We start from the raw sequence: 23,672 nt of genomic DNA, 5'->3' as shown, positions 1-23,672 counted from the left end.
TAGCTCGGTAACTACTTGTCCGATTAATATGAAACCTTGAAAAGGCACATCCTCGGGTCCCCAGCAATATACCTGGCAAGTTTAAAGTATATCGGACCCGTGGTTGTCGAGAAACAGCGGTCACAGACATACAAACATACAAACATACACACAGAGATTACTGGAATTATAGATAGATAAGTACTTCAATGAATTCAGTGACCAATAAAACCTATAAAACGATATACTGGACAACTATATCCATTACAAATGTCCAAAATAGTTGGCGATTAAGCGATTATCGTGTTAAATGGCCGCCATCTTGGATTTAGTGCGTATCCATGCTGGAAAAAATTGGAAACAGGTGGTTTTGAGTCCTATGTGATCTAAAGAAGTCAATAAGTACCAGTTTCAAGATTCTATATGAAAGTTTCACTCCCCTGTTAATTGCAACATAACCGCATACACTAAAATACCAAGATCTCAAAAATGAAGTGAAAATATTCTGGAAACTGAAGACCTCAAAAATTGCGCCAGTGATTATTGGATTAACAGGAATGACAAAAAATAACCTTAGAGATCTTAAAAACCATTGCTGGGAATATTACGACAAACAAACTGCAATTTGAAGCTGTCCGAGGCTCGATGACAATCCTCAAAAGAGCCGTCGGAACAAAACTTTGAGAACAAGAAAACTTCCAAACTGGTCCATAAACCATGATCCCTTACTGAAATGGATGTGGTTACTTCGATTCCTGGGAAGACTGTTCCACCTTCTGAAACCCGTATATGGAGAACACACACACACACACACACACACACACACACACACACACACACACACACACACACACACACACACACACACACACACACACACACACACACACACACACACCTCAACACCTCAACACCTCAACCATATATACAGTATATATATATGGACATACAGACGAATACATCGTGATATTCCCTTTTCCCCTTATCCCCACGTGATATCCCCATTGTCTTTTCCTGATCTATTGCTATTCTCACTGTCTCCCGTTTTCATTTCAACTGCACTCTTTTTCTTTTCTCTCTTTATATATGCCATGTTTGCCAGGTTTTCCTGTTTGTTTGCGTGCCCTTCATCTACTACTAGCTGGGGTACCTGGCGTTGCTCGTTAGTTTTAATCCTGCTGGCATTTTGAAGAAATCAAATTTTGCAAATTTTTTTGTGGGGTCTAAAACACTTTCCCATACTCAGTAAGAAATGTGGTCGTGGATCATTTAATATTACCTTTCACATAGTTACATAGGCACTATACAGCATTAAAAAAAATCCACCTTTATTTTTCAAGATTTTCAGAAAGGTTTATTTTTTGCCTAAAACACTCATTGGTGAACCTCTGAGAGTTTGACAAAGATCCATTTGGCCATCTCTGAGAAAATGCCGACGTACACACACACACACACACACACACACACACACACACACACACACACACACACACACACACACACACACACACACACACACACCTCTTATAGTTATAGATGATCCCCCTCTGTTCTCTTGTCCTGTCCATGTGTCCCTTGCTATGCCGCCTGTCTTTTTGTTTGTTCAATTTGCTATACAGAGTTCGCCTGTCATAATTTGCTTCATTATCGATGTTGGCTTGTCATACCCTGTCGTTCAGGTGTCCATGAGCCTCGATCTCAGTTGAAAATATAATAAATAAATTGCAGTCAATTTGTTAACGGAGCAGAGCATGTTCTTCTCTGCTGATTTATGGAGCCGCAGCGGGACCAGTGAAGTGATTTTTGAAAGGAAATCTCATGCAACATGCACTTTAGAGTAGAGAAATGTAATGTTGTTTCTGTGTCTCCAAGCAGCCGTTCAGGCCTGCCACGTTGGGTTTTGGCTTTCACCCTTGTACTCTCGATCATTGTCCTGCTGTGGATCTGCTGTGCCACCACCGTCACTGCTCCAGATCACCATATTCCTGCAGCACATGTATGTATAAAATAATCTTCAATTCCCACTTTTAGATTTTATGAATTGTGTCTAACGCCAAGTTGTCAACATTTGAGTACCAGTTCACTGGTAATTCCCTGCTTGTCGTAAAAGGCGACAAAAAGGGTTGGCGGCAGGAAGGGCATCCAGCCGTAAAACATTGCTTCAAAAAGGGGACCAAAAAAAAAAAAACAACCACGGTGCCCGCTTGCGGGGAAAAATGGCCTCTAAAGGTGTTTTTTTTTTTTGTCTAACGCCAAGATTGCAGATCCTTGGTATCAATTGGTAGTAGTTTTTTTTTAGGTATTAGGTTGTAGACAGCAACCGCCCATGGTAGAACTACCGTCCTGACTTTGCATACCCGGAACCATCTTACACTCTCCGTGTCAGGATTGCTAGTCTTGCTTTCTGTCGCACTCAAACTACAGCACTGAAACTACAGCAACCGGGCGAGCTTCAATCTCTCTTTCTCGCAAACAAACACTTTTCATCATACACGTTTCTTCTCGTTTATTTAAGGCCTGGCCTCGACAAGGGCTATATAGCTTGATATTAAGCTATATAGATGGGTGCCTGGAACCTGGAGCCTTCAACATAAAAATAAAAATTTTGAAACTGCAAAAGTTAACATTTTACCCCCAGGAGGCTTTGTTTAGAGTTATTCCTTGTAGTGGGGCGGCTTAGCCCAAATATTCAAAAGAATTGTGCATTTTGTGATACAAGCACCAAATTTGGCACAAATGTACATTAATATGTTGCGAACATTTTCAGATATTGGGCCACTTGAAATTCCGTAATTTTTTTTTTCAAATTTTTTCAAATTTCGTAATTTCAAATTTTTCGGGTGACACCGTCACAATTTCGGTCTTCGAGGCCGGCCGATAGGCAAAGTGTGACCGGAAGGGACGAGGTTCTCCTGACCACGTGGCCCTCGATCTGGGAAGCGAGAGGCGTTCCATTAGTGGACGCGCCCCTCACGCCCGACTTTTGGGCGGCCCCGGCAGGCCGTTTGTTTTGACGTTCCGTGACAGGCCCCGCACCCCCACCTCCGGGCCGACCGGAAGCTTGTGCTGAGTACATCATACCTGAACAACTCAGTGAGGCAGAACACAGCAGTGCACACCAGGGTGACCCCTTCAGTGCATAAACCAATTAACCTGTCCACTGCAGGGCATATAGAAATGAAGTTATTTTCTGCATATAATAATAATATAAGTTCAGTTCTATATAACAATTTCTGTTATCACCACTACCACTACAACTACCACTACTACAAGCTTTGTCTGGAATTTTGTGGACTAACAGACAAACAGACATACAGACAAGCTGGGATCAAAACATTACCTCCTTCCACCATTGAGTGTAGAGGTAAACATCATGGAAATTATATCATGCCCTAGATTTAATTCATGCTTACCCGTGTATTTGCTTCACTGGTTCACAAGGTCTTTTGCATACATGTAATTCAGACTCTCGTCTTCATTGCTGACCACACAATGTTCGCAACATATTAATGTACATTTGTGCCAAATTTGGTGCTTGTATCACAAAATGCACAATTCTTTTGAATATTTGGGCTAAGCCGCCCCACTATATCGGCCGGCCTCGAAGACCGAAATTGTGACGGTGTCACCCGAAAAATTTGAAATTACGAAATTTGAAAAAATTTGAAAAAACAAATTACGGAATTTCAAGTGGCCCAATATCTGAAAATGTTCGCAACATATTAATGTACATTTGTGCCAAATTTGGTGCTTGTATCACAAAATGCACAACAGGTTTGCTATGCTGCTACACTATTGAGCAAATTGCAATTTGGCTGTCATTGTTTTTTTTGTTTTTTTTTTGTTTTTTTTATGCGCACTCTACCAGATTTATCTGGGGGTGAAACTTAGGTTGTGTCATCATTTGCCATGGTTTAAGAACAAAAGGTTAACATTCCACACCAAAAATAGCACTCGGTAACATTGTAATGTTTGTAATTTCCATACATTCTTGGATGCATATTTATCATGGCCTGTGCATCATTTCACAAGCAAAACCAGATTCAAAACTGCAACAGAAAAAAAAAAGTGCATTAAGTTGGTTACTCAATCAAATCAATGTACCATGGTGTTGACAGAGCGTCAGTTCTGCCAAGACAGTTTCTTAGCAAGCGTTATGTACCATTGGGTTTCTCAGAAGTCAATCAGGTCCAGTGATTTGTAATAATATATTTGTGGTGCTGGTGATAACTTGTCAATGCATCGCGAGACACGGTGGTCTATAACATCCATCGACAACTAGAATGGCACACGATAAAGCGCATACCTCCACCAGGCTGAGCAGGTTACGTTTTGTATATACAGTATATACCACTGATAGGCAGGATCTGGATTTGGACCTGAACCAAAATCTAATCGGCTTGTTCTTGTCACCTAACCAACTCATCCACCTTGTTTTGTCATAACTCGTTCACAACATTTTGAAATATCATGTTATATATCGTTTTTGGCTGTGTTTCAATTGTGAAGAATCATTTTGTAAATTCTAGTGTCGAGATCTTCACCAAAATCGAAACAATTCGTCCTTGTCACACACCCAACCTGTCCACCAAGTTCAGTGAGACTCCGTCCATAACTTTGGGATTACCTGCTCACAGACAAAGAGACATTGAGAAATAAGACCTTCGAGGTCTTCGTGGGGGGGGGGGGGGGGGGGGGGTGGGGGGGGAGGGGGTGGATAGGTCGAGGTCTTCGAGGTCAAAGAAGACCTCTTCGACCGAGTAAGACTTGGTTAAAGATGGTGGAAGAAGAAATGCGGGCAAGGGGTTAACAAGGAGAGATGCAGAAAATAGGGCAAAATGGAGAAGATTGTCATGGGGACTGCAAGGCTAACCCCCGCAGGGAAAATGGCCTTAAAATGCCTGTTGTTGTTGTTTGTAGACAAAGAGACAGACTGGAATGAAAACATAATCTCCATTCATCTTTGGTGATTGAGATAATGAATGTTATACACCAAGATTACATGGAATTTGGAGTGTGAAAACTTGCAAGTTCCAAACATCTAGCTGCACCTTAGAAATTTGATGATGTATAAAGTTGTATTTTGCCTGGTTTTTTGATGAAAAAAGTATTTGAATGAGAATTTTGATGGTTAAGGTGGCTGACTTAAGATCCCTAGGGTCCTGAGTTCAAGCTCCTGTCATCCATTGGATTAACACCAGTGGGTTGACTCAGCCTGTCATCCTTCTGGGGTTGGCAAAATGAGTACCAGCTTGCTAGTAAGGGGGCATTGCATCAGCGGCGCAGCTGCACCCCCAGAAAATGATGCAGCCAAGCAGAAACAGGCTAAGTATGAATAAATAAATAATGGCCAAGATGAACTGATTAGATTTCGGCGTCAAAGATCAGAGGTAATGTCAGGTAAAATTGTGATACTTGAGAACAGCTGAAGGGATTTAAATCAAACTTGTTACAAGTATGTACGTATAATGATGTAATAATGTAGACGGAAGCATATCGGTTGACGTTGCGATGTCGAAGAGTGCCATTCTAGTTCATTTATAAATGTTGGCAGGTATAGTATGTGTTTTGTTGCTTTTAATCAATAGCTCGTCAGTTTGACTTTGTGTGCCGTCCCTTGAATGGATGTTAAAGTGGCATCACGTTTGTTGGCATCAGTTTTTGGACGTTAAGGATCCCACGGTGTCTTTCTCGAAGAGTGGGTGAGCTATCGCCGGCTCTGAACAAATTAGAAATTCCTGCTCTAACTACTGGGAAGGCAATGGTAAACCACCGAGTATAACCCTTGCCAAGAAACTACTTCAGCCACACCGACACTCTGCAACAGAGTATGCTGAATCTGAATCTTGGTATATTATAAGTATCTTACTCTCCTGCATTTTTTTTTTTTTTGCATAATTATTCTAATGAGCACGTTTGTCGACAATAAATCGGTGTTCTTGTTTGGTTCTTACCTAGGATGATGTGTATATATATATATATATATATATATATATATATATATATATATATATATATATATATATATATATATATATCTATCGTACATACATAGTGAATGAATGAATGAATGATCGTTTTAAGGCCGTTTTTCCCCGCTAGAGCAGGGGTTAGCCTTGCGGGCCCCATGACAATCATGGTTCCCTGTTTGAGGCAATGTTTTTATGGCCGGATGCCCTTCCTGACGCCAACCCTTAGTCGCCTCTTATGATGCGCAGGGATACGGTGTACCTATTCTAAATCGGGGTACACATCGTGATCATTCATCCCAGCAAGCTGGTACTCAATTTGCCGACCTCGGAAGGATGACAGGCTGAGTCAATCCCCCTGGTGTTAATTCAGCGATCGACCGAGATTCAAACCCAGGATCCTAGGATCCCAAGCCTGCACCCTAACCGCTCAGCCAACACCACATACATACATGCATGATATTGATCACATAACGCAATGATGGATATTCTGCTTTGAATATTTAAGGTATGTATCACGATAAGGATTCTACCGTAAGTTGCATATTATATCATGACACAGGCTTATTGTTACAACCCTACTGTGTTTGCCCATTAAGTTGGTGTCCTCTTTTTAATTTATTTATGCTGTGCGTTCTTATCTGAGGAATCAAAAGGTCAGACAAATGCTACTCTTATCGAGTCATTCAGACACAAGGGCGCAGCAACAACAATCAATCGGAAGTGCATTGTAGATTTCTGTTTGATCTCTTGATCATGAGTGCTCATTAATGCACTGTGGTTGCAGAAACTGCCCGTGACAGGAACCGGATTGCAGGTCATGAAGCTGCCACCCGTGTTTACTGGCCCATTGATCGCTGTAGAGTCATCTGAGGCAGGACCGCTGCCAATCAAGGTTGCCCTTCCGCATGCAGCACTTTGAGCTGCTGACATATCTTCTCTATCTGCTTGCTCATTTCATCCTCTTAGGTTATCAAGGTTGTCAACAAAAATCATCGCATTGTTTGTATTTCTCTACAGAGTTAGCGCAAGGAAGAAATAAATAGTGATTTGTACATTTTTGTGCTCTTAACACCAGTGTGTATACAGCAGTGCATGGCTGCTACACTTGCACAAATGGTATGCTTCATGCATGGATGAACATACAAAAGATTTGATTTAAATGTATATTGTAACATGTAGTGATGACCCTTAACTTCCACAGTTGATTTAGTTTATTTTGCACTTGTCAGCCCCCTATCCCCCTTTCCCTTCTGCATTTTAAATATGTTGATTGCAAAGTTAAACAACTTCACAAAAAGGACCGAGTTACTAAAGCTGTTAATATTCTTTTGATGACGAGCGTGTTCGGTTTGTCTTGTGCTAAATTCGACGCAAAAGTTCCAAGTGTCGTCCGTTTTTCGAATTTCTTCCTTCCTTCCTTCCTGTTTTTGGTGCCCCGGTGTTCAAATTTATTGAGTCTCATAAAGTACTTGTTTAAATGGTCCTCGTTTTTATTGAACAGTGATTTGACACCGCTTTCACATTTTACACATGCTTAAACTCGTCTGTTTGCTTTTTAATGATAGTGGTGTGCCTTTTAAAATAAATTGATTTAAATGTTTTTAGGACATACCTCTCCTGGTAGTCATGATGGACGGAGGTACAATGACCATTGATCCAAGAAAAGTTGAAGGGATGTATGGGAGCAGTGGGATTGGTACGCAGCAAGTCACTTGTGTATACGAGGGTTATTAGAACATAAAATAAAGTTTATTTTCATGAGTTAAGATCAGGAAGCTTACCTTTAATAATGATGATGATAAACTTGATCCAAAAATGCGATGGCGACGATAAAGACGAGTTGATGGAGATGATGATGTTGGGGGGTTTTGAGGGGGTTATTGTGTTCACGGCACATGCTAATTAGGTGAATAAATGTGGAAAATAGTTCGTCAACCCGCAAAATTTGTCTCAATAAATTCATCGCGATTGAACTAATTCACAAACGGCAAGGCCCTCCTGTATATAGCTTTAAAGAAAAGTTAGATAGCTTCGATATTAAGTACCAGAATGACAATTTCTTTAACATAAACATGAAAATGGGTTGACATGATAGCTCTGTGGTCACCAACTTCACTTTGAGCTGCGTCGTCCGAGTTTAATTGGAAACATGACTATAAGCTGTCATGGGTCTGGATCAGTTTGTCAATCTGGTGGGACAATAAGCTGGGTGTCCCGTGTTTTACTGTATACTCCCATTTTATACCGTCATGTCGCCTAGCATTGGTTGGTGGATGTTAAAAATTCAATTGATTAGACCATCTTTTGCAGTCGAGAAGAGAAGACCATTGTGGGACGGTACCCTGAACAATTGCCAATTTGCTCCGCTAACGTGCAGGATCATTAGCTCATTGGGATTGTTATGTGATGGCAAATACTGTTAGCTACTCTCTAAACCAACATCATCCCTATCTTGTTTAGGACATTTTTCAGACTGTAGTTTGTCATCCTTACATTGCCTTTTTAATTTAGCATACTTTTTTTTTTATTCACTTGTATGCATAGGGGAAAGCTTAAATATGAATTGTGTAGTGTCGATGGACAAAAGAGTGTCTGTGATTATGTGAATGATAACTGATCATCGACGTCGTTTGAATATCATTTCGTAAGGCTTTTCTTGAAACGAATCTGTCAGTTGGAAGTCGCGGACTCCTCTGTCGTGCACAATCGCGTTCGTTGATTGATCACGTGCTGCAGGCGTTGAGAAGCTGCTTACGTTTCATTTTGGAGGGAAACATCGTTCAATTTCAGATCCGATCGTGTCGGGGCTGCGGGACAGAGCCTGCGAAGGGAGCTGGGACTGTGTGTGCGAGGGATGGACATCGTGAAAGTTGAACCTGATTTTTTTTTTTTTTGAGATGACATCCAATATGGCCGACTGGCGGCCATTTTGTTAGTGAAACATGCCCCCAAAAAATAGTTGTTGGTTGAATTTAGTTAACACATGAAAATCCTATTCGAATTTAAAGTAAATCAGATGAAAATTGAGGATTTTAGAAAATCGAAAAAAGTGGTTGACCTTTTGGCCTATGTTGACCTTTTGGCCAATATTGATCTCAAAAATAGTTGGTGGTTGAATTTATTTAGCCGATATGTAAACCCTATTCAAATTTCAAGTCAATTGGATGAAAATTGAGGATTTTAGAATTTTGAGGAAAAGTGGTTGACCTATGGCCTATGTTGACCTTGTGACGTATGTTGACCGACAAAATCCTATATATGTTTGAGGTCAACAAAGGCCAAAAGAACAACATAGGCCAATATTTCTAAAATTGTCAATTTTCGAGATTTCATCCGATTTACTTAAACTTTGAAGAATATGCATATCTGGTCACTAAATTCAACCCCAAACTATTTTTGAGGTCAACATAGGTCAAAAGGTCAACATAGGCCAGATTTATAAAATCCTCTTTTCATCCAATTCACTTAAAATTGGAATACTATTTCCAACTCTTTTTGAGGTCAAAAGGATGCTCTACTGAGTGCCATTCTACTTTGTTCTCTATTGTGGCGTGTCGCTCTGAGTGATTTTTCATTCATTACTTGGCAATTTTTTTTTTTTGAGTGTGTGTGTGTGTGTGTGTGTGTGTGTGTGTGTGTGTGTGTGTGTGTGTGTGTGTGTGTGTGTGTGTGTGTGTGTGTGTGTGTGTGTGTGTGTGTGTGTGTGTGTGTGTGTGTGTGTGTGTGTGTGTGTGTGTATAGGTCACATTTTAAACCAATCTTCACGAAACCTCACCAAATGTTAGAGTTTGTGGTCCCACAAAATCCGATATATTTTTGAGGTCAAAAGGTGAAAAGGTCAACATACGCCAAAGGTCAACCACTTGTTTTAAATCCTCAATTTTCATACAATTGACTTTAAATTTGAATAGGATTTACATATCAGCTAACTGAATTCAACCATCAACTATTTTTGAGATCAGCATACGTCACAAGGTCAACATAGGCCCTTTTCTTCAAAATTCTAAACTCCTCAATTTTCATCCGATTTACTTTAAATTTGAATAGCATTTTCATATCAGTTAACTAAATTCAACCAACAACTATTTTTGAGGTCAACATACATCAGAAGGTCAACTTGTGATGTATGTTGAAATTGAAACGCCAACATGGCCCATGAGTGTCCATAAGGGTGTGACCCACCATCCATCCTTTAGCCCCCCTGCGATGAACACGGCTGAACTAGCCCCAGCTGGCCAATGTGGTCAGCACCTGCCCCACAACCCCACGTCCCAAATATCGGTGCAGTCGCCCCCGCAGCCAGTTGAAGGCTGTGTCCTGCTAATCTATCAATTTTTTTTCCCAGCCTCCAACGCTCTGGTCTAACACACCTGGGTCAATAATGGTGCCACTGTGCAGTGTCCACCATGGCATCACAGAATTCACCCTTAAATTTGCATCTAACCCTCAGATTACCCATGCCAAATATTTTTCACAACTCACTAATCTCACCAAAGAAGGGTGCTTCTCCATGCACCTGCCAGCCGAGCATGGCCCTGTATGCTCGGCTAGTTACAATCTTCCGATACATCAATCCCATGGCTCTCTTCCCAAGCCAAGAGTCCACAAATCATAACGGAACATCTGTGGAACATAGTTATCACACCATCATGTTCCACCGATGCCCCAATGGTTGTCCGGTGGGCTATTTCCATTCCTGTCCATGCGGATCGACCCGTGTCCATAGAGCAGCACAACATGGCAAGTCACAACATGCTGGCTGCCCCATAGTCTCAGGGAGAGGCTGCCAGGCTGCTTGCCCGGGCAGTCACAACATCAGGCCCATGTTGGTCGTCCGCGGTGCCGCCACCAAAGCGTGACTTACAACACCTCCCCCCTAGTGGTCCTCAATATACACCATCCCAGGCCTGTGAGAAACCACATCGGACCCCCTGGAGGTTTTAACCCCCACCAGGGTCCGGTGACCCTGCTGGCCCGAGACACACGCTCGGGCTGCGCCCCGATGGACAAGGCACGCCACACTCCACCAGACCCCACGTGGGTCCCAGGTCGTACCATGACACCCATGGCCGGACCCCATGTCCAAATCTTGCCAGCGCAGCCACCCAGCTGGCTGGCATAACCCAATTTTGAAAGGGGCATCTTTTCCCCGAGGCCATCCCCAATGACCTCTCCTGGTCCAAATTCCGCAGCCCGGGGACCAACTCCCTCCAAGGCTGTTCCACATCAAACTCCCATTGCAATTTAATTTTCGATTTTCTTTAAAAAAAATTAGCCTCGTGTGTCCAACCGCTGCAGCTGCCGGTGACAACCCCTTCCTCGGTTAGTTCTGCCTCTCCCTGCAGCTGTTCCAAATTAATTATGGTGACCAGTTTCTCCGAGGCTCTATCTGCCTACTCCTCCATATCCGAATCCAGCTCGGAGCCAAAACACCCCCCCCCCCCCCCCGCCCTCCCCCGCTGGTATGCAATTTCGGAGCCTCCTGTACCACATTTTTGTTCATGGTGAGGGTTCCCTCGGTCACTTGCATCTCATCCTGGGGACGTTCAATATGACTGACTCACCTCATCCTCCAGGCTCCCTTGGACCTGAGCAACCTCTCCGTTGATGGTATTGTCCCAGGTCTCCAGCCGCTCCTGTCCAAATTCATTCACATCCCCATCCCTAATCAATTTGGCTCCAACAGGCCTTCATCAATGAATACCCGGTCCGGTTCCGTTACCCGGGCTTCCAATATCTTTACCCCCTGTTGCTCCGCGCAACCGCCCTGGTGCTGCGAAAATTCAAATTCTTCCCCCTGCTGGTGAATTGCAGCATCCACACCAGCCTGATAACCTTCCAGGCCTTTCTCAGTCAAACATTCCCCAATTAAATTTTTCTCATTTACTTCCACACATGCCCTCTCCTGTGCCCCAAGCACATCAGCTTGGTCTCACACTTCCACTGTCAATTCCCCTCGTTTTGATTCAAATTCTGCCACCCTTGGCTTCTCCTGTGCCCCATTGGCACCATTCTTTTGTTCTTCTTTCAATTCACTCGTTCATCCATCAATTTTTCCAGTTTGAGCATTACTTTGCTCACTCATTCCCCTCATTTCATTCATTTGTTCATCCATTTTGTTATTCAATCGCTCACTCTGAGCATTCATTTTATTTTCTATTTCTCCCATCCGTTCCCCATTTTTATTAATATCCCCTCTTATTTTCCTCATTAATTGAACCAAGACCTGGTAACCCATCGGGTCTGTTCCCTGGCTCAATCGCTCTGGAAAGGGGGAAGTTCAACTACTATTCTCATACCCTCTACCTTCGGCCCACTTCCATAGTCTTCAGCATCCCCTACCCGTTCTTCCATATCATTCACTCGCTCCATTCGCTGTGAGGAAGTAGTTTTCCCGTGCGCGTATTTATTTTACCTCAGAAATGAAAATATAAATTTAGCGACGCGCTGTTTGCGCCCTTCCTGACACCAATCGACTTAACAAAAAATTTTTTTATTGCCTTGGTACTATTTAAAAATTTGTTCTGAATCCTACACTCTTGACACCAAATTTACTCAGAGGGTTCAAATCCACTCCTCGACAACAAATGTTGAGGTATCAAAGTTTGTATCCCACTCCTGACACCAAATGTCGCGTGACTCCCCTTGGTTAATACCGGGTCAGTCACGGATAGCCAAAGCAAGCTTTTAAACTCCGAAGGTGATGCCCAAATGTGGATTTTTATATACGCGGGGAAAGAAAGGAGAAGTGAACGCTGAAGTATTTACCTGAGCGATCCCTCCGGTCAGTCTTCAACCTGCGGAAAATAAACTCACACGAAAACATGGATTTAAAATGTACAGAAAATAATGAAAGGGTTTATTAAAACGGATGCCGATAACAAGAAAACGCGACGGTAACATCAAATTCCTAATTGGGACGTCCCCCCACACCAGACTTATAACACAGACACAGGAAGAATATAAACTGGAAAATAATAATGTGTGGTTTATTGTGTACTTAGCTCTGATCAGCTCGGGGGGGGGGGGTCTCTCACCAGGAAGTCAAGGCTCCGGAGGACCGGCCAGCATGGCACGCATGTTGGCGGGAACTAGGCCTCGCTGCACGGGGTCTTGTCACGCAGGAGCGGCTGGTCGCGCCCCGTTTCTGCCTGCAAAACTCTGCATGTTTCCCGGTGGCGTCTCTGAACCCGGCTGGTCCAAGCACAAACGCCTGAGGGAGAAGAACAAGGGAACCAGAGGAGAGCAAGAACAGGGCAAGATCTGAGGGTCAGACGCAAGAGTCCAGGGTAAGAGCGGAGGGCAAGAAAAAGAAAATGTCGGTCCTCAGTTCCTTTAACGTCGGGCCGTGACGTCGTCAGCGCTTCTCCACCAACCAGCGCGCCGCTTCTTGCTCGCCCCTGACATCATCGGTGGTCTTTGCCAATCGTTGCTCTGCTTCCTCCTCTGCCTTCCTTCCACCAATGAGCGGGTAGCTTCTTGCTCTGCCCTGGCCAATCATGAGTCCTTCCTTAACCTGGCCTTCCCATTGGCTGACTCCCGCCCAATAGCGAGTCGCTTCTTGCTCTGCCCCGGCCAATCACGAGTCTCCGGGGCGTGTCTTCGCCCTACCCGAGCTATGTGAGGGGATGTAGATTGTGGCGTCCAAATGGCAGTGTTCAGAACTGGCTTCCGGTTGGTTTTATAGTTATTATTTATTGCAATTAATGGCATTTCTCACTAGTGTCTCCGGTGCAGTGCCAAAAGAGCCAAAGGATAAATCACTGAGGTTTGACGAACAGGGAAATTAACATAATCCCTATACTAGTTAACATGCCCCATTCCTCGTAATGGAGACGAAGATACAAGCTTAATCCGAACACATGGTCTAAACAAGTACTTATTACATCAAGGTTTCTACACGACATTCGGAGCACCTACCTATACAAATCTACCTTGACTAAAGTATCCCTACTGCCACAAACATAACAATATATACATATACATATATATACCGACATATACCTTTTTTTTTTTCTTTTTTTTTTTGCATGCTTGCATATATTGTCACGCCCGCGGCCTATTAACACCGGCCTCAGATGGATAGCCGAACGGTTAACTCTGAGGCAGCAGTTCGAAACTTGGTGGTACTTTTTGGCGTGCGTGGGATGGGAAGGAACTGAGGACATAACCTGTATGACGGCATACAGGGTTAATCCGAACTCCACAACAAAGAAACGGACACCACAAATGAAATGCACCAATAAAGGATTTAAGGAAAGTAAATGCGAGAGATAAAAACGAAAGGCGAGGTAAAAAATATAATTCCTAATTGAGACGTCTCCACTCGCAGACTCACAACGACATGACAGGAGAAAAGATAAAATAAAAGAAAATCCCTTTTTAATGTGCTGGCACTCAGCTTTGGCTTCAACGAGGACGTGTAGTAGCTGGGTGGTCGGTGATCCTTGAAGCCGCCGCGCGGGAAGCGCACAAGATGGCGCGGAGTCGCACTCCTCGACGCCCCAAAGTGAGGTACTTTTCGACGACGCCCGCCTTCGTTTCCCTCTGCTCTCCGAGGAAGCACAACGCAACACCCCCCCACCCCTCCCCCAGCGCCTACAGAGACAACCACCACCGTCGCCAATCCATCCTCCTCACGTTAAAACGTGAAAGTTGTCCACAACAGCTCCGGAGAAGCTCTCCTCGCAAGCGCGCACGAGCCAGATGTAGCCCCGAGCCCGCCACGAAGCCAAATTACACCAGCCTGAACAAAGGAAAATGGCACCTTCCATGTTCGTGCCAAGAGACAGAGTGAAGGAGAAGAATCTGTTGCTCCCTCGGACGTCACACCGATGTCATCCCGACCAATCGCCGAGTTCCACTCAAGCGCACCATAGTCGGGCTCGACCATTCGCCAACTTCGGGGCATGGCCTTTTACCTTGCTTGATTTGTGGGAGGGGTTAATTGTCGATCGGCAAATTTTTGGCACTATGTGGGCTTTTATGCCAGTAGTTGTGGTTTAATGGAGCGCTCGTTTGCATGGCCGGCCGAGTGAATTTAAAAACGTAAGGGAAAATCACAAGAGGCAATTACATACTGTGAATTATCCTGAAACCCTATTTAACGAACACCAAACCACCCTCCATGTGGTGACACATAAACACTCCTTAAGCTCAGTTTTTTCTGCTTATGTACATCGAGATGGGCTTCCCACTCGCATGCGGTCCATGCTAATACTACACAATCCTATCTGCACTGGGGTATGTCATCACCTACCCCCACAGACATAACAAAATATATATATATATATATATATATATATATATATATATATATATACAGACTTGGCATTTAATATGGAATATATATTTTTTCTTGACTTGGGTTTACTTTCTTAACTCAGTATATCAATCTGGTGAGTTTATTTTACACTTTGGTGATTTATTTGTTAAAAGAACCATGTCACTGATTGTCTGTCGCAGCAAGAAGTCAACAACAGGATTATATCACAGGTGGCGTGGCAAAATGTACGGACAGGTGCATTTGATGATTGGCTTCACAGTTGCGTATACAAGGGTTGTTGCGTTCTGTATTAGTGGAAAACAACTGCTGCACGTGTCCAAAAGTTATTGCCGCTTCCTCTGGAGATGGTCCGTCAACTCGACAATGCTGTTTGTCATGGAGTGGTGGCTTTACGAAATTACGGCATGAAACAGCGTGCTATTGCTCGGCAGTATGGCATCACTCAAGGTCAGGTGTCAAAGATCCTGAAACGAAATGCTCAGAGGGGTGTCCCCACTCCAATACCGAGGCCAGGACGTCCCCGCAGAACCACAAGGAGGGATGATCGCCAGCTGCACCGGTTAGTCCGCAATGGCCGTACCAAGTCAGCTAATCAGCTTAGGGCTGAGTGGCAGCAACTGATAAATGTGCCTGTATCCAGAAGGCTAGTCAACCAACGACTGGTTCAAGCAGGCTATCATGCCAGGCGTCCCCTGAGAAAGCCACGCCTGACCAGACAACACCGCCAGCGCCGATTGCATTGGGCCAGAGAGCACCGTCAATGGCAGCCAGGACACTGGAATCATGTGATCTTCAGTGACCAGTCTAGATTTCTGGTCTATCGTCAAGATGGCCGCGTCCGAGTGCGCAGACAAGTGCATGAAGCCTACAACAAAGATTGTATAGTGCCAAGAGTCCAAGCTGGAGGTGGTGGGGTGACCGTTTGGGCTGATTTTCATGCAGGGGGCAAAACTGACCTGGTTGTTCTGAATGGAAACCTGAACCAGTTCAAGTACAGGGCCATTCTGGAAGAAACATTGCTTCCATTTGCTCGTGCAATCTTTCGAGGAAATTTTGTCTTCCAAGATGACAATGCACGGCCTCGTCGTGCTCGCATGATCCAACACTTTCTTGCTGACCGTGGTGTAGAGCATATGGAGTGGCCTGCCATGTCCCCGGATATGAATCCGATAGAGAACTTGTGGGCAGAATTAACGCGTCAAATCGACCACTTGGACCAGCAGCCGACCTCTGTGCGTGAATTGTAGTAGGCTATTGTCACTGCATGGTAAGCGATTGCTGTCCAAACCTTGGCAAATCTCGTGAACAGCATGCCTCAACATGTACGTGCTCTCCTGAATGCTCGTGAGGGTTACACGAAGTACTGAACTGTAATTTTACTGTCCGTAATCCCAGTCGTAATTTAACTTTTGTTTAAAATTTTTTTGGCTAATCTATCTATAATTCCACTAATCTCTGTGTGTATGTTTGTTTGTTTGTATGTTTGTATGTTTGTCTGTGACCGCTGTTTCTCGACAACCACGGGTCCGATATACTTGAAACTTGCCAGGTATATTGCTGGGGACCCGAGGATGTGCCTTTTCAAGGTTTGAAATTAATCGTCCAAGTAGTTACCGAGCTATGGCGATTTAGCCGTTCGCCGTTCGCTTTGGCGTTGCGAATGGACCAAACCATTTCATGTAAATAGAGGGGGGGGGGGTTCTGTGGTCGTTGCGAATGGACCAAACCATTTCATGTAAATAGAGGGGGGGGATTGTCACCGTACTCGCAAGCCGTTCGCCGTTCGCTTTGGCGTTGCGAATGGACCAAACCATTTCATGGACCAAACCATTTCATGTAAATAGAGGGGGGGGGGGGGGATTGTCACCGTACTCGCACCCACGTACCCACGTACGGGCATTGCACCCACGTACGGGCATGCCCTAGTGTGCAAAATAAAGAGATACTTCTGGAAAACGTACAGAAGTTTAACACAGTACTGTCCATGAATTGAGTTCGATATCAGTTTACATCACTTTCAAGGATCAATTTATTTGTTTCGAAATGTCAAATGTGGTTTTTGTTTCTTTTAAAGGTCACATTAACAAAATCTAGAATAATTTCAACATAATTCCAATGAACTTTTGGTTCTAAGACATCTTGAAAAGTAAGTTCACCCCCACAAAAAAAATATTCCATATTAAATGCCAAGTCTGTGTATATGTGTATATATATATATATATATATATATATATATATATATATAAATATATATATATTTTCTGCTCAAGGTAGTATCACTTAGGTTTTAAGGACTAAACAGGACAGAGTGCAAAGTTATCATCAGAGATTATGCCATTTGACAAAGGGAAAGACTTAATTTCAGCTGCAAAGATTGATATAACTAGGGCATGCCCGTACTATATCTATATCTAAAATTATATCCCCCCCCTCTATTTACATGAAATGGTTTGGTCCAAAGCGAACGGCTTGCGAGTGGTGACAATCCCCCCCCTCTATTTACATGCAATGGTTTGGTCCAAAGCGAACGGCTTCCGGAGTTTGGTAAAGAAATCGCCATCGCGTGCACAAACGCGCAGGAAAGCGAATGAATCGCAAATTCGTTTTTATTAGTTGTAAAACATAGTTTAACGCCAACATAGTTTGCAAACGTGAAATAAATGAATACGCTCTCAAATGTGCCATCCGAGGCAGAGTGTGCCCGCCACGTTCGGCACACGCGATCGTTCGCTGCTCTCTGATTGGTTGAATCGTTTTTTGGACATAGCTCGGTAAGTAATTGTCCGATTAATATGAAACCTTGAAAAGGCACATCCTCGGGTCCCCAGCAATATACCTGGCAAGTTAAAAGTATATCGGACCCGTGGTTGTCGAGAAACAGCGGTCACAGACAAACGTACAGACGTACAGACAGACAGACAGAGATTACTGGAATTATAGATAGATGACTGATTAAATTTCAATAAGCAAGCTTGCCTGGAGTTGAGTAAATCTGTATTTTATTCCTATATCGGTATTGAGGCTCATGGAAAATCAGTGACAATGTCGGGAAAATCAGAGTATCGGGCAATGGATCAACATAAAAAATGAGCAAAAGGAAAACAGTGGGAAAACAACAAAAATGCACCCTATCACAAGGAGAGGAATTGTCGTTGAAGGGTAAGAACTGGGTCTCAGCATGTGGCAGTATGCAGCACATTTGAATCCTGTCTGGAAGTTTTCGAGTCTAAACTCAGGAAAATCATTTCACAGATGAAAAAAGAGGAGTATGACAGAATAGATGTTAATGTTGAGTTTACACTTGAAATGGGTACCAAGGAAAGTTAGCCTCTCCTTGATTCCCATGTGACTTGGCATATGTTTGTAAATACTTTGAATGTTGATAAATACATTTTGGTGTCTTTTTATGACAGAACTTCTTTTAAATCCATATTTAACTAGATGGTAGTCATGGAATACTTACCCTGCGCAGTCACCTTTGTGCAAGCCAACTCTTCTGTTTTTGAAGGGTTTTATTTTCTTTGATCGTTGTACTTGTCGAATTATGAATTTGTACTTGGTCGAATTATGACATCATAATTAAGGCACCGATGACATCATCAACATATCATTCCCCATGGAGAATACTTCACAATGAGCCTTGTTTCAATTTTTGCATGGCGTGGTTTTGGAGATATGGACCGTAACGTCTTTCCAAGGTGGCGTCCGTACCACGTGACCTATGACGTCATAATTATGAATTAAAAATGCAGCAGGCACGTACGTAAGCACGTATGCACCCGAATGCCTAACCCTGATTTTCGCTTTGCGAAAGCAGGATAAAGATCCCACAGTGTTCTTCGTGAGGAGTTGGCAAGCTATCTGCAACACCCTGAACAAATTCCACATTCCTGCTATGGCAGTGATCTTTAAATTTGGGTTTAAAAGAAGACCTGTCATTAAAAAGACACCAAAAAGTATTTATCAAATAAGAAGAGAAACAAAATTACCTGGAAAGACAGTGCTTGGAGTCTGGGAGCTGAGAGGTCGGTGGTTCAAACCTCAGCTTAGTCATACCTCAGACTTTATAAAAGTAGATGGTATTCATGGAATACTTACCCTGTGCAGTCAACTTGGTGCAAGCCAACTCTTCTGTTTTTGAAGGGTTTTATTTTCTTTGATCCAATATGGGTGCCAGACCACGTAAGCAATTACATCATCATCATCATAAATATATATTCTCCAATATAATTGTTGCATAGATCACGCTCAATAAATTTCAAACTGATCAGACTAAGCGTTGTCCCTGTCATATTATGACGTCATAGTTTCGACACCAATGATACCTATTCCCCATGCAGAGTTCTTTACAATGAGCAACGTTTCAATTTTTTTCATGGAGCGGTTTTGGAGATAGAGGTGTAAAGTTTTTCCAAGATGGTGCCTGTACCACGTGACCTATGGCGTCATAATTATAATTCAAATATTCTACAGGAGGAGGTGCTCCTATGGTACAAATTTCTTGTCAATACGACTTAGTTGCAGAGGAAAAAAAATGTCAGTACTGATCAGATCAAGGGTTGTATTTGTCGAATTATGATGTCATAATGAAGCCACCAATGACATCATCATCAACATATCTTATTCTCCATGGGGAGTACTTGACAATGAGCCTCATTTCAACTTTTTCCATTGAACGGTTTGGGAGATATAGAGGTGTAAATTTTTTCAAAGATGGCATCTGTACCACGTGACTTATGACGTCATAATTATGAGTAACGCTCCTTTGGTAAAATTTCATGTGCCAAGAAACTGCTTCGACAGCACCAACACTCTGTAAAGGGTATGTAAGCTTACATCAACAGGCTGCATTTAGCATGTTAATAGCATGTATAAAACTAGAATATACACCGATTCGCAATCTTCTTAGTTCATATGCAGCACAAGGCTGCGGGATAGCATCATTGGTCGAGGGGGCGGCTGGACCGCTGAACTGATTTGTAAAGATTTCAATTGGAACTAGAACAATGCGACTGTGTCGCCAATATGCCTCCACATAGTCCCACAACCGGTAGATGCCATCACTCTGCATATGTAATATGTATGGGTCGTGGATCACTTTTGTGAAGTTTTGTGTTGATCGGATAAGGTTCGTTTTTCTATCCAAGATGGCTGCCAAACCACGTGACCTATGACATCATCATTTTCAAACTATATGCAACAGTGCTGTTAGATGATATTTGTAAAATTTCGCATCAATAGGGTTAGGAGTTTCAGAGATATAATTATTTAATATTTTCCTTCAATCCAAAATGGCTGCCAAACCATGTGACCTATGATGTCATAAAATGGGTCATTGATCAGGTGCATGCAATTCCAGATTTTTAGGATAAGGTCTCCATGGTCTACCTGGTTTGGTTCCAAATTTTTCCATTCAGCGGTTTCTGAGAAATAATTTTTTAATTATTTGCTTTTAATTCAAGATGGCTGCCATACCACGTGACATATGACGTCACAATTATCATAACAACATTCTGCATGAGCGTCACTCCTACCCTGAAAGTTTCGTCTCACTCGGACATATGGTTGCTGAGAAAAACCAGGTTTAGCCCGGAAGGACGGACAGACGGACAACCCAAAAACATAATGCCTCCGGCGATTTTTTTGGCGGAGGCATAAAATGAGAAAGATAAGGGAATTAAAAGCAAATCTTTCAGCAAAAAAAATCACCCAAAAGTTTTGGAACAGCAATCTCCAAAAGCTAAAAACATTATTAAATTGCAAATGGGAACACCAGCAGAAAGATAAGGGAGGGGACACCAGCAGAAAGACAAGGTGTGGGGGACACCAGCAGAAAGATAAGGGGTGGGTGACACCAGTAGAAAGATAAGGGGTGGGGAACACCAGCAGAAAGATAAGGGGAGACACCAGTAGAAAGAGGAGGGGGGAGACACCAGCAGAAAGAGAATGGAGGGGACACCAGCAGAAAGAGAAGGGGGAACACAAGCAGAAATATAAGGGGGGTCACCAGCAAAAAGAGAAGGGGGAACACTAGCAGAAAGATAAGGGGTAGACATCAGTACAAAGAGAATGGGGACACCAGTAGAAAGAGAAGGGGGCACCAGCAGAAAGATAAGGGGTGGACATCAGCACAAAGAGAAGGGGGAAACACCAGCACAAAGATAAGGGGTGGACATCAGCAGAAAGATAAGGGGGTGGACACCAGCCGAAAGATAAGGGTGGTGGACACCAGCAGAAAGATAAGGGGTGGACATCAGCACAAAGAGAAGGGGGAGACACCAGCACAAAGATAAGGGGTGGACACCAGCAGAAAGATAAGAGGGTGGACACCAGCACAAAGATAAGGTGTGGACATCAGCACAAAGATAAAGGGGGCATCAGCAGAAAGATAAGGGGTGGGACACCAGCAAAAAGATAAGGTGTGGACATCAGCACAAAGATAAAGGGGGCATCAGCAGAAAGATAAGGGGTGAGACACCAGCAGAAGTTCCCCAAGTTCTGGAGTTCCCCAAGGCAGTGTTCTGGGCCCTGTGCTTTTTCTGGTCTTCATCAATGATCTCTCTGACTCTCTTGAAAATCCTCTCTATCTCTTTGCTGATGACTCCACTCTCTGCCGCTCCATTCCTCATCCCTCAGATCGGCAGTCTGCAGCCTCCTCACTCTCTGCAGACCTTTTTTTTTTTTTTTTTTTTTTTTTTTCTATACTGAATCGAGGCTCGTGTGATTGAAGGACCTGGACAAAATCACAGACTGGGCAACCAAGTGGAACATGTCTTTCAATCCTGACAAATCTCACACTCTTACGATGTCTCTCCAAAAAGACCGACTGGACAACCCTCCCACCTACTTTCTGAATAATCCTCTCCAAGAAGTTCTGTCACTCAAGCTTTTGGGTCTCACTATCTGCCATGATCTTTCCTGGGAAAACCACATTTCCAAGCTGGCCTCCAAAGCCAGTCGCCGACTGGGCATCCTCCGTCGTGCGAAGTCCTTCCTTGGCACACCTGAGCTCCTCACCACATACAAGGCTTTCATCCGCAGCTCAATGGAATACTGCTCTCCCCTCTGGGCTGGTGCTCCTGCCTCACACCGAGCTCGTCTTCACGCTGTTGAAACCAAAGCGTTCAGAATCATTGGAATCTCCCGCGATGAAGCTAACTCCGAGGGCCTTTCACTTACTCACCGCAGGCAGGTTGATGGTCTATCCGTCTTCTACCGACTCCTCTCCGGCCTTGCTCCCCCAGCTCTCTCTGGGCTCTGTCCCCCAAATATTCCTACAGGTCGCACAAGATCTGCCTGCAACCCTCTTATGGTTAAACTGCCAAAATCAAGACTCTCTGCTCACCTTCACTCCTTCATTCCTCTTTTCTCCCGCCTCTGGAACAAACTTCCTCACTCTCTTCAATCGCACTCCTCCCTCCAGGTCTTTAAAACGGCTGTTCACCACCATCTCTTATCTTCCCCAATCCAAAACCTTGATCTTTTCTACCCCCGCTAATTTCACCCCAAATCCACTTTTTGAGGTGACTTTTGTCTTCTTTCCTGGAAGTCCTTGCGTTTTATACCTATCCTGCCTCCCCCCAGGCCCTCTCCCTTCCACACATCTCCCGATGTCCCTGCTCTCAAATGTTGTGTTTGTGTGCTTCCTCTCCTTCTCTCCCCATCTTGTCGACCGCTCCCCTTTTTATATACTTTGTTTGCTTGTTTGTTTGATTTGTTTGTTTGATAAATGTTAGCTCTTTCACAAGCCTCGACTCTGTATAAAAAAGATAAGGGGGGGGGGGGGGGACACCAGCAGCAAGAGAAGCGGTGGACATCAGCACAAAGAGAAGAGGTGGACACCAGCAGCAGGGCCGAGGGAGAAAATATACGGGGGTCTGACAAACAAGGGATGCAGGTACGAATGAGGGAAGAGGAGGACGCAGGGATGGGACAAGATGGATACAGAAACAAACTCTTCGGGAGGAAAAAGTGTAAATTTGGAAGGAGGTGGACTGGGGGGTGAAGGGATTAACAGGCGTAGAAAATATGGTTTTGGATGGGGGGAGGGGGTGGGGGTGATCTGAGATGATGGTGAACAGCAGTCTTGAAGACCTGAAGGGAAGAATGAGATTGAAGAGAATGTGGATGGTGATTCCACAGACGGGGAAAAAGAGGATTGAGTGGAGGTGAACAGTGATCCTGGATTTTTGGAGTCACATGAACGGGGTTGATGGTGGACAAAATACAAAGAGGGCAGTGGGTGCAAGACCAGAAAAGAGGCGATAGATGAGGAGGTGCGTTATCGCCGGCACCCTGTATCTTAATTAGTGGTGATGCAATTAAGGAGCTGGATTGAAAAGGGAAGAGAGGGAGAGATGCACTGGTGGGGGGTCGGAGGAAAAATAAAAACGGTGAAAGGGGGTTGTGGTGGGAGAAGAATGGGGGTGGAGGCC

The 23,672-nt window shown here is 43.8% G+C and overlaps 1 protein-coding gene across 1 annotated transcript in view; it reads left to right on the top strand.

Moving 5' to 3' along the window:
- Positions 1-7,558, top strand: part of LOC137424848 (transmembrane protein 59) — a 58,433-nt gene extending 50,875 nt beyond the window's left edge. The window contains exons 7-8 of the mRNA XM_068112725.2: positions 1,855-1,975; positions 6,736-7,558. Of these exons, the coding sequence (XP_067968826.2) occupies positions 1,855-1,975; positions 6,736-6,870 (256 nt within the window). The 3' untranslated portion in view covers positions 6,871-7,558. The remainder of the gene's footprint in view (positions 1-1,854; positions 1,976-6,735) is intronic.
- Positions 7,559-23,672: the final 16,114 nt, after the last annotated feature.

This window comes from Myxine glutinosa, chromosome 1, assembly GCF_964187855.1.
Source record: "Myxine glutinosa chromosome 1, kmMyxGlut1.1, whole genome shotgun sequence".
In the NCBI taxonomy this organism is placed as follows: Eukaryota; Metazoa; Chordata; class Myxini; order Myxiniformes; family Myxinidae; genus Myxine; species Myxine glutinosa.
The sequence above is the reverse complement of the archived record's forward strand: the minus strand, read 5'-3'. Positions and strand labels throughout refer to the sequence as shown.